The following is a 15,692-nucleotide window of genomic DNA, read 5'->3' as shown; positions in this document are numbered from 1 at the left end:
GAAGGTGCTTGATGAAACTGGACTTTTCAAACAATGAATCCTTTGTTAGGCACTTTTCTCTGAAGTGGGATATTCCGGCCCAGCCCTTCCCAGGAAGAGAGGCAGGATTACAGGCATTCTGAGATTTGCTCTCAGCTTTTGGGGGAGCCGCTGAGCAGCTGTGCTGACCACCATCCCACCTCCAAGCTATGGCTGTGTGCCTATGAGCCATCACCTCAAACACCCTCTGAACATCTGGGCACTCCGACAGCCACCGGTTCGGCTCTACCATTGGGAAGCTGAGATGCTCCACAGTGCCCGGTGCGTCCCCTGCAAAGATGCAGTGATCACAGAATCACAGCATGGTTTGGGTTGGAAGGGACCTTCAAAGCTCATCGAGTTCCAACCCCCTGCAATGAGCAGGGACATCTTCAACTAGGTCAGGTTGTCCAGAACCACATCCAGCCTGGCCGTGAATGTCTCCAGGGATGAGGCATCCACCACCTCTCTGGGCACCCTGTGCCAGTGTTTTACTACTCTCATTGTAAAGAATTTCTTCCTCACATCCAGCTTGAATCTCCTCTCTTTTAGTTTAAAACCATCACCCCTCGTCCTGTTGCAACAGGCCCTGCTGAAAAGTCACTCTCATCTTTCTTATAGGCCCCTTTTAAGCCCTGAAAGGCCGCAATAAGGTCTCCCTGGAGGCTTCTCTTCTCCAGGCTGATGGGGTGCATTGGCTAAGAGGCTCCCAAACTGCTTTAAACCCAAACCTGATGTATTTCCTTGAAATTTTCTCTCTTCTTCTTTAACATACTGGTCACAATGAATGTAAATTTGTGACCAAACTTATGGACCTATTACATGATTTTCCTACCACTCTGGAGGATGGAGGCACACTAAGTAAAGGCTTTGGTCACACCAAATGCGTGTGCTTTGCTCTACTACTGCGAGCAGTCGCTCTAAATCCCACTGGGGAAAAGGTCTGGGGGGAAACCCCTGGTAAATCTCAGCCCCCCCAGGGAGGCCGGGCCGGGTCGATCCCGCCCCCGCCACGCCCCGTCGAGCGGGGCGTGGCGGGGGCGGGATCGACCCGTCCCGGCGCTCCGGGGCTCGGCTGCTCATCGCAAGCGGGAGTAGGAGCTGCAGTCGCCCGTGGGCAGGGAGCGCTCTGCCGCCGCTATGTCCCACTCGGTGGTCCTGCGTGGTCCCTCGCCGTGGGGTTTTCGCTTGGTGGGCGGTAAAGACTTCAGCGCTCCGCTGACCATCTCCAGGGTGAGCCCGGGCGCGGAGCGGGGCCGGCGGCAGGTGATGGGGAGCGGGGCTGTTGGTACTCGGGGCTAGCGGGCAGCATCGCTTGGGGGCTTTTTAAACGGCTATTACTATCTATACCCCCAAATAGAGGAAAGCAAGTGCTCCTCTCTGAATACAATGCTGTCTCAGCTGTGTTAACACAGAGCTGATAGCCTTCTCCACGCTTTATTTTTGGGGGGATGTTAAATTTATAAAGATACATTTCCAGAGTTTTCAGTCCTCAGCACTTGGACTTGTGCCCTGGACCGAGTTCACAGGCTGTTGGGGGTTTTTTAGGCAGGCACAAGTAAAGTCAGCAAGAAGTTTCTCTGTGCAGGCAGCTGCATTATGGGGTCCCTGCGGGCTGGTAGTAATTACTGTGTAAGTGTGCTCGCACTTGTGTTTAACCTCACAAAGATGTATTTCTGGAAACTTCTTTCTTAAGACAGGGTGGTTAGCTTGAAATAGGCTTTGCGTGTAGATAGATGTGAAAACAAACCATCCCCTGTGCAGGAAGGAGCACGGCGACATGGTGTGATGGGCTAGGTGATGGATGAGGTGCTGCAACCAAGCAGGGCACGTTCCCGCAGGCACTGGTGCTTCCATCACCGTTGGCTGGCCTGGGAAGGGTCTGGAGAGCTGAGGCTCCCATCCCTCCACAGCGCCTTGCAGTGGTGTGGTATTGCTGGGCTCTCCTGGGTAGCTGCTGCCAGAGCACTTGAACAAACCCCGAGAGCATTGAAAGGCTTTGAAAGGAGCTATAACTTTAAAATACTGTCGTAACGCATCCAAGCTGTTTGCCATCTCTTTGTTCATCTGCCAAAGCTGTGATGGAAAAGGGAAAACACATTCCCTGAGTTTTAAAGAAGTAATTACGGAAGAGAGCATGTTTTAAAGAGGCTCGGTTTGTATTTGGGTCCCAACGTGTCTATTACACAGCTTTATGTCTCTGTTTTTGCTTCGCAATGTCCCTTACCAAGTGTTCCAGCGAGGGTTTTTTTTGAGGAGCAGCAGGAGATGGACAGAGAGGAGGGAAGACCAGGGCAGTGCAGGGAGCAAGGGCTGGCTGTGCTGCTGGGGTGCTGCAAGGGGAGACACTCGCCTTCTGGGGCTCAGCCTGCACCTTCTGGGCACGGGGACGTCCTGTTTCTCCCCCAGTAACATGGGACGTATCGCAACATAACACAAAATCACCTTTTGGTGATTGTAAAACTGTTCCTTGTGTGGAAATGAACATCCCAGTTGAGTGGATGGAGCCTCTTTTCCTGTTACTTTGAAAAAAAGAAGTTTGGTTTAATATTAAACAAGAAAAAACAAAGTCTGCTTCTGCCTAGGCAGGTGCCTTGCCAAATTCCTCGTTTGATTCAGCAAACCTGGGAGGCGTGAGGCTCATTCTCGTCAGACCAGGCTTGCTTTGGATCACAACGAGCTGTAACACAAGCAGGGCTCATGAGGTGTTATGTACTGGTGCTGAGTGTGGCAGCCTTTACATTAGACCTTTTTCAGTTCTGCTCCCACTGAAGAGAGGGGTGATGCTGTGATGTGCTGCTGCTAACTGCTCCTGCGGGGGGTGATAAACAGCTTTCTGGGATGTAAATATGGGTGTATGGTGCTCAGCTTGGGCTCCAGTCTCTTAAAGCAAGGAGAGACCTCACTGGCCTTGCAAATAGCACCAGAAGATGTTATAACTGGGGAAGAATTAGCTTCTGCTGCAGCTCCCAGCTGTGGGGATGTGGGAAGGGGCTTTCCTTGGTGGTGGGTCCCTCCAGCCCTGTCTCTACAGAGGATGGAGCTGGTGTAGGGCCGTATTTGCTTTTATTCTGTCATTGTCTAACCAGGAAATCTGTTCTATCCAGCTTGAATCCCAGGCTGGGCTGCTGCAGGAGGGAAGGAGCCTCTTGTAGTCTAATTGCTGAGGCTTTTGGCTGACTTGTGCTTCCTTCAAAGTGCTTTTTTTGTTTGTTTGGTTTGATTGTTTTATATTAAAATGCCATTAAATTACAGACATATTTTGAACAGCAGAAATTCTGCCAGGAGGCAGGACCAGACTCTGGGATTCACACATCCATCCGTGTGCCGACATGCTCTGGGTGTGCTGGGCTGGATTTGGCTTTGCTGCGCCCCGCTTGTGTGCTTGAGGGGGGCTTACAGCTCTGCAAGCATCCTACCTGCACTGGTTGTGTTGGGAAGTCATAGGTTGCAGTTTGGGGTTTGAGGCATCCAGAAGCCGCCCCCATCCAGTGCTGGGTGCCAGAGGCTGGCTGTCTCCTTATGAAACACCAATTCATCTGTGCAGGGGTTGAAGAAAAATACTTGGTCACTAGTAGGTTGGTTTTCTCTACTCTTTGCTCAGCTACTACAGAAACAGTTTCTCCCCAGACCTCTCACTAGCTCTAACTAGACACTAGAGATGTGTTGGTGCCCCAGGACCTACAGTGAGTGATACTTTGCTCTCTGCTGGGGGAACCCTAGAGGGTGCAGCTTCTTCTCTAAAGCCTGTCTGATGTTGTTACTCTGGGTTAAGTGCAGGCAGAGTTCCTTAATGTTGTGCTTGTGGGATGTGAAGTCCAAGTGTCGCTGCTAGAGGGGAAATAATGAAGCCATCAGTGAGAAAGGAGCTGCCCGATGGGGCTGAGCTGAGTGAGAGGCACAGTAATGCAGCTAAATGCTGTGCAGGGAGAGGTCCCCAGAAGTGGCTTGTGACAGTGTTGTTTAAAAGGATAAACTTGCAAAAAATACGGATTTGGCAGCAAGGAAAAGAAAGATCACACAGTTCTGCTTTGGAATAGGATTTGACTTGCTTTCCAGGACTCGCTGTAGCCCCCTGCACTGCACTTGTGCAGGTGGTGATGCTGAGCCCATCCCATGCAGATGTTTCAAATACACTCATGAAATCAAGTGAAGATGGATTTCTCTTGGAAGCAGGTCACTTCCCTCTGTGGTTTGAACAATCTTAGGTGCCAAGTGGTAAAGATCTGATTGCTCGAGTGGCTGGGAACAGCTGATGCTTAGCACTGCCCTAGGGAGGCCACACTTGAGTTGGATCATCAAGTTCTGCACTATTAAAGATAAGGAAAGATAAATGCAAATCCAGAAGGCAGTGTTTAGGGCATCTTTCTCATGTGGTCACACAAAAAGCTGGGTGTGCTGGCCAGCCTTCTGTTCCCTGTTCCTGCTTGCATTCTGGGGGGACCCAGACGAGCAGGGCTGAACTTTGCTGGGGTGGTTTGGGGGACACAGCCCTGGGGTGCTGCAGCAGTCACAGGGATAATGCTGGTGTGGCTCTGGGAAGGGAATTGTAGCCCTAGGCTGTGCTCTGGGGAAGAAACCTGGCTTGTTTTATACCCACAGTTAGAGTAAGCTAATGCCAGGTGTAGTACACGGTAATTAATGGTTGCTTCTCCTAATGATGTTTACAGGGGAAGGGGAATGACTCAAAACATCTGCTGAGAGTTGGCCTTAATACCTTGATAGAAAGTGGTTTTAAGACTTAATTAAGTTTCTGGGAGCTGACAGCTGCTTTTCCTTGGTTGAGCAGGTTAACAACTGGGTTCTGTGCTTGCCCTTCGTGGGAAAGGGGATTTACTGTGCCTCTTACTACAGGTAGCAACAACATTGCCTTTGAGCAGCAACCAGGGTTCAGGAACAGCAATGGAATAACTTACTCAGCTGCTCTGTGTTGTGCTTATAACCATGTCAGTGAGTGCTGCCGCTCTGTGTGGAACCCACATTGATCTACCCCTTGCCTGGGATTAAAAGATAATCATTCATTAGTGTAATGAGAGGAGCTGAATGTGTTTAATCACTTGAACTTGCTTGTCCAGCTCCTAGAGCAGTTGATGTTGTCATCGACCCAACTCTGCCAGTGCCAAGCCAAGCACTTGCTGCTGTTAGAATCATAGATACATAGCTTGGCTAAACAGATAATTGGCAAATGGACTGATTCCAGAACGGTTTCTAAGTTTTTACTACAGTTTTCCCTGTATCTACTGCCTTCAGCATCACTTTACCCACTGGTCTCTAGCATTTTTCAGTGTTGGCTTGGAATTGTAACACAAGAAGGGTGAGAAATAATTGGTCTGCAATCCATTATCCAGGTATTGTTTGAGTTAAGGTTGACTTTTAAACTGAAGTAGCTTTTGTATTTGAGCAAATACGTGTCCTGTTAAAGGTTAGGATACTCGAGAAGGAATTCTGCTGAGGGAGGAATTCCAGTAAAAGTGGTCTTGTTGATTCTGTCTGGGCAGCCGGCAAATGTCCGAGTGCGTTGCTGTGATCTCGCTTGAGTGCAGAGAGTTCCCACTTAGAGTAGTAATTTCCATGAGGCGTGCTCTTGCGTGCTCAGGGGTGGGAATGGCAGAGCACAAGGGCTGGGCGGGTTTCCTTACCCCAGGAACGCCACGTGTGGTGGCGAAGGCAAGAACCAGAGATGCCAGCAAAGGGAATGGGGCTTTTTGCTTTGCTTTCCATCAGGGTTTTTTTCCTGGTTTTACATGTAACTTGTATGGATTTGATTGTTTATTAAATGGAAGTGATGCACTTTGTGCAGATCTCCCAAATGGGCTGAAGTATTTTGTCTGTGTTGATGAACCCCAAAACTAGGGCCGCAGCAGATTTCTGCTGACCTTTGGTTGGTTTATTGCCTGTATAGACGCAAGTGATGGTAGCTGTTTCCCAGTTGGTTGCATATTAAAGCTTGTTAGCATGTAATAGTTCAAGTTAGATGATTTTAAGTGGAAGGAAATAGTTTCTTTTCTGTTCTCATCGTTCTCCCAGTGATTGCTGCTTGTAAGGTCTGGAGTGAGGGATCTGGGTGGTTGCACTTGAAGCTGTAGCGGTACTTAACAGTTAATCTGAATTACAGGTAAGAACTAACAAAAGTATGTAACAAATAGATTTGCTGCTGAAGTTATTCTCTCACTGAGGCTTTATTTAATATCTGAAAAAGAAGAATAAATGCTCGTGCTGGTTCAGGAGACAGTAATGGTAGAATATGCTGGAATGAAAGGCTAATGCTAATTACAGTAATCAAGCACACTGATAATCCAGAGTGGGAAAGCAGGCGGAAAGAATGATTCATGTAGGTCCATTCATGCAAGGGCTGACCTTGGGGCGAGTTGAGCAAAATAAACCCAGCACACCCTCGAAAACACTTGGGGCCTCTGCCAGGTTGAACAAAGCAGAATGAGCTCAGTGTAAGTGGTTCTTCTGAGCTGGGGAGATAGGAGTTTGTGGGGTTTGATTTTTGATTTTCTTTTTCCTTTTTGATTTTCTTTTAACTGATGGTGATGTCAATTCTCTATCTTCTTGAAGATTAAAGATTGCCTGTTGGGACAGGTATTCAGAGTTAAAATTGCTGTATCCCACTCGGTGCAGGGATAAAAGAGAATAAAGCTAGATACAGGCTCACGGAAATGGCCCTGTTAGTGTGGGAAGCACACAAGAGAAAATATGTGGCATTATCCTTTTCTTTATTTTTGTTGCTGTATAGCACAATAGCTGGTGATTAATCCTGGTCCTGCTTGGGGTAGATAAATCCTTTAGTTTTAATACAAATATGCCATTATGGATTGTGTGGGATTAGTGTAGGCTATTGCAATTTCTTTTACTTTAGCTTGGGGGCAAAATGCACATCAGGAGTTGTGTAGCAAATCCTAGAAGGCACAAGTCCTCTTGAATATGGTATTTGTAGCTGACTTTGTTTGATTTGTGGGCTCTCAAAATGCATTGACTGAGTGTTCTTGGATACCCAAACACTTAGTGCAAATGTTTTTATTTTCTAAGTCATCTATGACCGCAGGTGCTCGAGTGTGAAGGAAAACAGCACATCTAGTTGTGCTGATAAAACCAGCTAAAGCAAACATGTTCACAGGAGATCCTCTGCTTGACTCGCTGTCAGCCAGATGTGTGCTGAAGGAAACCACGGCGTATCCAGCCACAGCCTGTTAATGGAGTGGATTTGTGCATAGCCATTAACACTACACATGCCCCAAGCCTTGGAAGATAAGGTTGGGTTTGGTTTCTACTTCAGGACTTACACAAAGACGTCAGCAAAGCCAGGATTCATTGGGTTACTTGGAGCCGTTGCAAAAATGTTGAGCTGCAGTGTGGCATTCCAGTAGCTTTTACAGCCAGAGAGACCTGAGATAAACCTGGTTTTCTCACATAGGGAACAGATCTCTATTGGAAACTGAAAAATAAAGAAAAACTTGTTGCGCAAAAGGATTTCAGCCCATAAATCTTCCAAACATCGTAAAGATGCCTCAAAGCTCGTGCCACACTCAATCTTTCTTGTCAACCAGAGCAACTCAAATTTGCACCCATTAAGCCTTAAGTAGTTTTACACGTTGTGAGGACTGATAGCAGATTACGTGTGAATGACATGTTACAGTCCAAGCCTCAGAAAGCAAAATATACCCAGTTAAAGAAGATTATTTAAAGTAATTAGTCTTAATTATTAGATATGGGCAATGCACAGCTAAAAGAAACTGTTATTGAACTGACCATTCAGTAACAGGCATCATGGAGCAGATGCTCAGGTGGAGGTTGGGTCATTCACCGTAAACCACAAAACACTTCCCAGAAGCCTTTAGGACATGTAAAGCTTTCTGCTCCGAGTGCTGCCACAGTTCTGGGTGCTCTTGGGCTGAGCACGGCAAGCTTCTGGCAAAACAAGCCAGATGTGAGTGTCTCTATGACCTCTGTCTTTCTCAATCAGCATTTTGAGGTTTGCACTCGGGTTATGTGGCTGGTTGCTCTAAAACTCGTGTCTGATTTCAGTGGTTCTCAGTCTTTTCCTTGTACAGAGACCTCAACCTTTGAGCTGGATTAGGATCTGCAGTATGAATCTGATTCTAAATTTGGATTTGGATCCGTCAGTACTTGGATTTGAAAGGATTTTCAAGTGTCTTGCCTTTTATAACACTTGTACTCTGGTTCTTTCCCTTTTATGCCCTTCAGTTTCTTGTTTTCTTCAGTAGTTAAATAAATTAAAGTTGCATAAGCAATGCTCTTCATTGGCTGGGTTGTGCAGTGTACCTAGGTAATATCTTGTGATACACCGGACTTTATATGAGCAATTAGAAAAATGCAAATGGATTGGTGAGGAGTGTGTCAGTTGAAGGCAGGTGCTTGGAAGAGCTGAAGAGAATCCCTGGAAGGAATGCTTAAAGGATTTGGGGAATTTATCTTCATTAGTTAGTCATTTCGCTCTGGTTTCTTCCTGTTTTAAAAGATCCTGCTACCGTAAGCTCATCTGCTGCCCCGTAGCATGTTTCCTGATAGCAGAACAGGCTGCCTTTGTTTCGAAGCTGAGAATTTTGTCACACTATCTTGAAAGCCTCTCGAAGGCTTTAATCAGGCCCTTTTGATCACGCTTGCAGAACAGAAAATTCCCCCATACTTGGCCTGTAACAAACTACTATTGATTTAAGAGAAGAGTGGTGTGGTCTGTGTAGGCTTCTCCTATGGGATTGCACATTTTAACCCATGAAATCCTGGGAAGATGGCTTCATTAATTGATGGTATTCTCTGTCTTTTGGTGTAGTACTTCTTTTAAAAAGTGAAGGAGAGCTGGCAGAGAGAAAGCTGCCTTTACTATATAGATTTGGCCTGAATAGGTACTTTTTGTTAATTTGAGTAAAAACTTCTAGGAGAATAAATACTAAGTTCTTCTTTCCAATGGCTGCGCCCAGACTATGCAGGAAGTGAGGAGGAACTGTATTCCTCATCCTTGGGTCCTGAGCCAGGAGATGTTACAGATGCAGGTTTCAGGGGTAAAGAGTTAAAAGGAGCTATGTTATTATAACAAATTAACCTTTCACTGAGGCTTTGATTGTTTCAGCTTATGGTGTTGGCCCAGTTCTGGACCTTGAGCAAAGCTGCCCCTGAGCTGAGCCGTCCCTGCAGGGGCAGTGGGACACCCATAGAAGGGACTTTGCCCTGCAGCCCTGGCACGCTCCCATGACTGCTCTCCAGGGGGGAAAGTGTAACGCTATGTGTGTTTGATGAGTAAACTCCTCTCGGTGCAACTAATCTTGCTTACTAAATGAGATTGCGCAGCTTCCAACACCAACTGGCCTAGCACAACAGCTGCCTTAATGTGCTTTATTTTATTGGCCTGATGTCAGATGCTAGCACTCAGTAAATCCTAATGAGGCTCCAGTGGCCAGATAAGATAGCTGCTGCTGGCTTTGGGCTCTTTCCAGTCTGTTCCATAGCATCAGAGTAGCCACTTGGCTGCGGAGGGGGCTGCTTGAGGCTGGTCCCCTTGGGGGAGAGCAGAGAGCTGGGTGGTAATCTTGGGAAAGGTGGGAAGGAAAATAATTGGAAAAACATATCTAAAACTGATGGGTTTGTAATGGTGTGAGTATAGCTTACTGGTCAGTATCTCCTTCTACCAAGTCATCAATTTGTGGGATGTTGGTCAGTGCTACCACCTGTGGGTCCCACCTCTCATCTTTATTCTCAGTGTGGAGGTGATTCTCTAAGTAAAATCACATCCTTGTCCTGATGGAGACCCTGGGTTTGCAGTAGGCTGTCTGCATGGATCCACGTGGAGCAAAGCACGTAGGACCCTTGCATGAAGATTGGGATGCAGCCCTGGCCCATAACCAGGCGAGTAGGGCTTTCCATGGCATGTTTGGTGTCACAGCACAGCTGTGAGTTAGGAGAACTTGAAGTATTTTAAACATTACTCACTGAAATACAAACTCTGGACCTTACAGACATTACGATACTAATTCCCAAGCTGCTGCGGCAGCAATGCTGTATCTCAAACTAATGAGTTCTTGGAGTGCAGCTCCATTGCAAGTCCTCAGTCATCTTCATGGCTTGCATAAATTGCTAATATGAAGATACTGCCAAAATAATTTGAAATAAACCAGAATCTAAAAATAGGAAACAGCTAAGAGCCCCATTTATGAACAGCTTATTCTCCAAGGAAACTACAATCTGGTTAAGATCAGCACAAGGAGAACAATCCATTGGACATCTAGACAGCATTGAATAGACAAGAACAAAATGCAGCTGTTCTGGGTCAAACTGGAGGTCTGTTAGTCCAAAAGCCCACTGCAGCTGCGGCTGCAGGGCAGACACCCAGGGAAGCAGATAACAAAAGGCAAGCACATGGAGATGCTTCCTTGGAGATGCTGGTTGAGCTTCTGGTTGACTTTCTGGTGGGTCTGGCAGCTTCTGTGGCTGTAGAAGGACCTTAAGGCTCTGTGAATGCCGTGTCATCTTATATAGGCTCAAAAACCCAACAGGACAAAATAAACATATCCTGGGTCGAAACGTCCTGTGTCAGAGCTTTACAGCTCATGTGTGCTGTGTGCAGAAATACCTCCTGTTGTTTGCTCTGAGCCACAGGGAGCCTTTGAGCAGGGAAGGAGTTGGCTTGGCAAGGTTTTAGTGCAAAACAGCCCAGCTGAAACTACTGAAGAGCAAATGGCAAACACTGATTTACTCTGACAATGCAACAAAAGGCTTAATTCAGGCTGCCAGCTCTACTTAAATGTAAAGAGTGGTTTGGAGCTCCCCAAACACCTCCAGGTTCGTGTTTCAGTGGTGTTGGTGGCTGTAGTCACACAGGAGCGGTGCAGCAGGTCTGTGTTATGCTGGGTGCTGCCTGCTCCTCACTGGCTGTTTGACCAACTTCTATCCTGTGAGCAGCCCCGACATGATCCACACAGGGCTTTGGCAGCAAGACTAGATCCTTTTCAAACTCCCTGTGGAAACAGAACCAGAGAAAACAAATAGAGATGAAAACAGGGATATGTGCATCCCTCCTTTCTAAGAGACTGACTGTTTTATGGTGGTTGGGGGGTTCATGGCCACCACCTGATCTCAATCTGTAAAAACCCATCCCTGGTTTATTAGTGTCTGGTTGCCACCATGCACCAACATAAGCTGCATCCAAGGGGAGGTGGATGGCAGAGCAGTGATGCTATTGCCTGGATATTCTGAGCAGGGTGTGATGGAGCAGAGACCTGAGACTGGGGATTTCACCTGTTTAAATCAAGAGTAAATGGATTCAAAGCACCGCCACACTCTAAATGCAGTGAGAGATGAATAACCAAAAGTCAGGCCCTACTTTCTCACTTGATAAACCATGTGGTTGCCTAGCGCAGCATTAGCAGATGCTCTGAATGACTGGAGAGGAAATTAGAGGGCAAGCACGTCGCTACTAAGAGTTTAAACAGACGCATTTACCTGTCCTGCCTGTGCCTCTCATCATTTTATGTTATTGCAGAAATTAAAACCACATTTGGGCTGATGTAAATGAAACAGTAATTTCTCGAGGAACTCTTTTATGGGCTGCAGGTTTGGTCTTACGGCTGACCACAAACGGTACCTGGACCTGTCATTAGTTCCTCAGGAAAGAAGTTAAAAGTTTTATAAGGTCCTGGCATTGCTACAAAACCACTAGGAAGGGATTGTGGAGCCTTAATGAGCTGTGTGATACTCCATGCAGGGCTAGAAAGAGACAAGTCGTTTGAATGATGGTCAGGAAAAACTGATGTCAAATGTAACCTCTCCACAGGAAGCAACGAGGGGACTGCGTGTGTCTTCTAATTACAGTTAGCCAAAGAGGAGGGGTTCATGTGAGCTTTAGGGATTGGCTCTTGCAGCGTGATTTCCGGCCTGCAAGCCAAAGGAGTGTAAAGCATCTCTCTGGGAAGAGGGTACTGCATTATGTCAAGCAAGAGACAAATCTGAAGACAGGACCTGGTCACACACTGGCTGCGGTTGACGGAAAGCTCTTCTTTAAGAGAGCATTGTTGTAGGGGATGGCCCCCGGAGAACTAGGGCTGACCCGTGAACCCTGCCTCTGATGTCCAACCTCTGGTAGATGCCGTTGGTATGGGCAAAACACATGTCTTCTCCAGAAATAACTATTCCTTTATCTGCTGCTTATTCCAAGAAATGGGGCTTTTTTAAAGCTGAGCATTCTTTTAAGTAACCCTTTTGTTTCTCCCTGCCTAGATTAACCCTGGCAGTAAAGCCGCCATGGCAAACCTGTGCCCAGGAGATATCATTCTGGCAATTAATGGGGAGAGCACGGAGAACATGACACATCTAGAAGCACAAAACAAGATCAAAGCATGCGTGGACCAGCTGCTGCTCTCTGTGAACAGGTAGGTCCTCTTCTGTTTGAGGTGCTCTTGTGCCAGCTTCACTGGGCTCTTTGTGGAAGGTCCTGGAGCAGACGTGCCTTTAGGCTCAGTTCTGGTGCATCCTCATGGTCTGTGTAATTGTTCTGCAGTTTTAAAAACAGCAAAGCAAAATTATTTTTAAAAGGCCACTGATACAAGAAATGGGTTTGGTTCATTTATACGTGTGGATTATAATTTGTACCTTGAAGGCTTGTCCAGCCTGTGAGCTGGGTCAGATCCTTTAACCCAGTGGAGGTTTTATTGACCCAAGAGCCACACTGGGGTCGAAATCTCCTTTGGGCAAAGCCTCACACTTCATTAATATACACCTATTATTTTCCCAAGCATCTGTTCAATAAATACACATTTGAAGGTCTTGCCAATTCACTTCTTTGGAGTATTTCAAAGCAAAATGAAGGCTTGGGGTTGTTTTTTGGTATTAATTCTGTAGCTAAAAGTTCCCAATACAAATCACAAATGATCCAGGCAGAATGAGCGCTCCTTATAAGGCTCCCAAATGGCTAATGTTATCTGTGATAGATTTAAATAAGTGTATACAAGTCTCCACTTCAGATTAAAAAGGCATTTCCTGCCATAAAGAGCTATCATTTACTGTTTATACTTTTCTTGGAAAACGTGTAGTTTGTGACTGGAAGCCCGGGCAGCGGGAAGCAGCGCTGCCGTAAATGGAGCAAAGCCTCGCTGGTTCCTCACGGTTCATCAGACAGGGGTGTCCGAGCGAAGGGGAATCCCATAAACTCAGCCCATGCCGTAGGGATGATGTGGCTTCAGCATTGGGAAATAAGCTAAAAAAGAAAAACAAGGAAACCCTTCACGCAGGTGGAATTTCGCACGGCCAAGGAGGATGGTTGCTTTGCTTTCCATTTGGAGCGGTTTCAGGGAGGTTGGATGGTCTTCTACCCCAAACAGGAGCTGCGCCTGGGGCAGGGTGAGGCTGTCCAAGGGCTCATGGAGCTCTCCCTGGAAGAGGTGGTAATCCTTATGTAGTGCTGGAAGGCTTTGGCGAGCCACTGGCTGCTGCAGTGCTTTGGCAGTGGACCAACTTCATCAGGAGTTAAAGTTTTGCTGAAAACAGCTTTCACCTGCAGTGTGGCAGCATTTTATTGTCATGTGTGAGGGTTTCTACAGCGTGAATTCATGAGCTGAATTCCCACTTTTTCACCTCCTTTTAGCCACTGGTATCAATTGGTGCCTGTTTTTCAGCTGAGATCAGACCCTCGAGTACTACTCCACGTGGTATGTGCCCAGCTTCCTGCTGGTGCCCACCCAGTCCATGTGTTTGAGAAGTGGTGCTTGAATCTTGCAGCCATCTGGTGCCCTCTGGGCTTCTTCCATCCTGTGCCCTTTCTTCATGAACCCTTGACATCATGTGTTACTGAGATAGAGAACAAGATTGGTTTTGTTTTCAAGCTGTGGTCAGTAAATGCCCTTTGACTAGAAAGTTCAGTAGGAAAATCAGAGTGAGGGAAAACGTGCGGGGGAAGATGAGAAGGGAGAGTCACTGTGCGGTCTGATAGGATGCCCCAGGATCTATGTGGCCCATCTGGGGTTTGGATCGGGGATGCAGAGAGCCCATTGAATTTGATGGGAGATGCCGATTATCCTGCTTATCGTGTTTGCTTCATTAAGACATTTGGATAGACAGGAGGGGAAACAAGAGCCAGGAGCACCGACTGTTTGTGGGTAGGATGAGTGCAGAACTTTCCCATGCATCACAGGCAAAGCCTCTCCTCTGTACTTGGGAGGGAGCAATTGAAGTGGGATTTTTTGTGATGCAAGCTTTGGCCACAGTCAGGGGTGACTGCAGATGGCTGGACTGCAAATAGATCAGTGCATTTCACTGACCAGGTGAACGTGCAGCCGGGTAAGAGAAAACAACATCAAACCCGGTGTGAGGTTCCTAATGCTGGGCTCAGGGGAGCAGGAATGCTGGGCTCAGGGAAGCTCCACATCTGATCTTCCACATCATTCTGGGGAGACTGAGGGAGGCTGTGTCTGGAGGGCACCAGCAGCAACACAGACACTGTGGTGAGAAGCTGGCAGAGCCTGGCCATTCTGTCTCCAAACAGTGGTCACTGGATGGAAAGGCTTTGTTTTCTAACAGTAACACAGAGCCCAGCAGCACAGCCTTGACGAATCCCATCTGGATTCTCTGTAGTGATGCGTGTTCATGTGAACAAGTACTTGCGCCTTAAAATCAGTAATATTTCTTGCAGTCAACCCTTATCCTGGAAGACTGCTCAGGCAAGTGCACACAGCAAGCCTAAGCCTTAGAGATAACCCCCTCAGCAGTGCAGCTCGCCCTCTTCTTGCTTACATGTTGCTGTGTACTTTCTTATCTCTTTCAAAGAAAGTCATCCCAGCTCCTTTGAATGTTAGCATCTCTCGTGGTTATGCTGCAGCCCTGGTTATTAGGGAAGACTTGTTCCTTCAAATCGGGTCATGCCTTAAACAAAAGCAGCCATAAAATCGGCTTGGAGCTGTGCTTTGCTTGAGAACAGAGTGTCGAGTGCCTGAAGGACCTTGGGTGCTGGACAGGAGACCTTGTGGCATCAGTGATGCTGTTCCTGCTGACGCACGCTGCTGGAAAGTCCTTGGCAGCACTGCCCAGACCTGCCCGTCTGTGCCGGAGGGGGAAGGTGAGCCCGAGAGCTCCTTTGGAGCTGTTGTCATCTGCCAGCTGGGAGCATGCTGTGCTGCGTCCTTCCTGAGGAGCTGGCCCCAAGCCCGCACTGGGAGAACTGCTGGGAAGGGGATGTCGCAGCTTCTCAAGTGTGCTGGGGGCTGTGGCCCTCCTTGTACCCTGCAGCACAGCATCCCTGCTGGTACCGGGGAGGCTGCCCCTGGTCTTGAGCTGTAATGAGGGTGCTAAAACACTGGCACAGGCTGCCCAGAGAGGTGGTAGATGCACCATCCCAAGGCCAGGCTGGATGTGGTTCTGAGCAGCTTGATCTAGTGGAAGATGTCCCTGCTCATTTCAGGGGGGCTGGACTAGATGAGCTTTGAAGGTCCCTTCCAACCCAAACTATTCTATGATGATTCTTTAAAAATCTCTTCTCTGTCCTTTATCAAGGACTTTAACTGCCCTTGGGGTGGTTTTCCCTCCTTCTTGACATCCCCATTCCCTGAAGCCTTTCTTGGCTAGATCCCTGTCCCCCCTGAAGTTAACGGGTGCTTTGTCCCTGGCTTTGTCGGGTCCTGTGTTGCCCCAACATGTGGGGCTGTTTCTGGGCAGTGTTGCTGTGGAAA

The 15,692-nt window shown here is 47.5% G+C and overlaps 1 protein-coding gene across 2 annotated transcripts in view; it reads left to right on the top strand.

Annotated features, from left to right (window-relative positions):
- Nucleotides 1-1,089: 1,089 nt before the first annotated feature.
- PDLIM4 (PDZ and LIM domain 4) overlaps nucleotides 1,090-15,692 on the top strand; it is a 41,867-nt gene continuing 27,264 nt past the window's right edge. For both annotated transcript variants that reach the window (XM_030503783.1, XM_030503784.1), the window contains exons 1-2: nucleotides 1,090-1,251; nucleotides 12,253-12,404. In XM_030503783.1, coding sequence (XP_030359643.1) covers nucleotides 1,159-1,251; nucleotides 12,253-12,404 — 245 coding nt within the window. In that variant the 5' untranslated portion in view covers nucleotides 1,090-1,158. The remainder of the gene's footprint in view (nucleotides 1,252-12,252; nucleotides 12,405-15,692) is intronic.

This window comes from Strigops habroptila, chromosome 12 (assembly GCF_004027225.2).
Source record: "Strigops habroptila isolate Jane chromosome 12, bStrHab1.2.pri, whole genome shotgun sequence".
In the NCBI taxonomy this organism is placed as follows: domain Eukaryota; kingdom Metazoa; phylum Chordata; class Aves; order Psittaciformes; family Psittacidae; genus Strigops; species Strigops habroptila.
The sequence above is the reverse complement of the archived record's forward strand: the minus strand, read 5'-3'. Positions and strand labels throughout refer to the sequence as shown.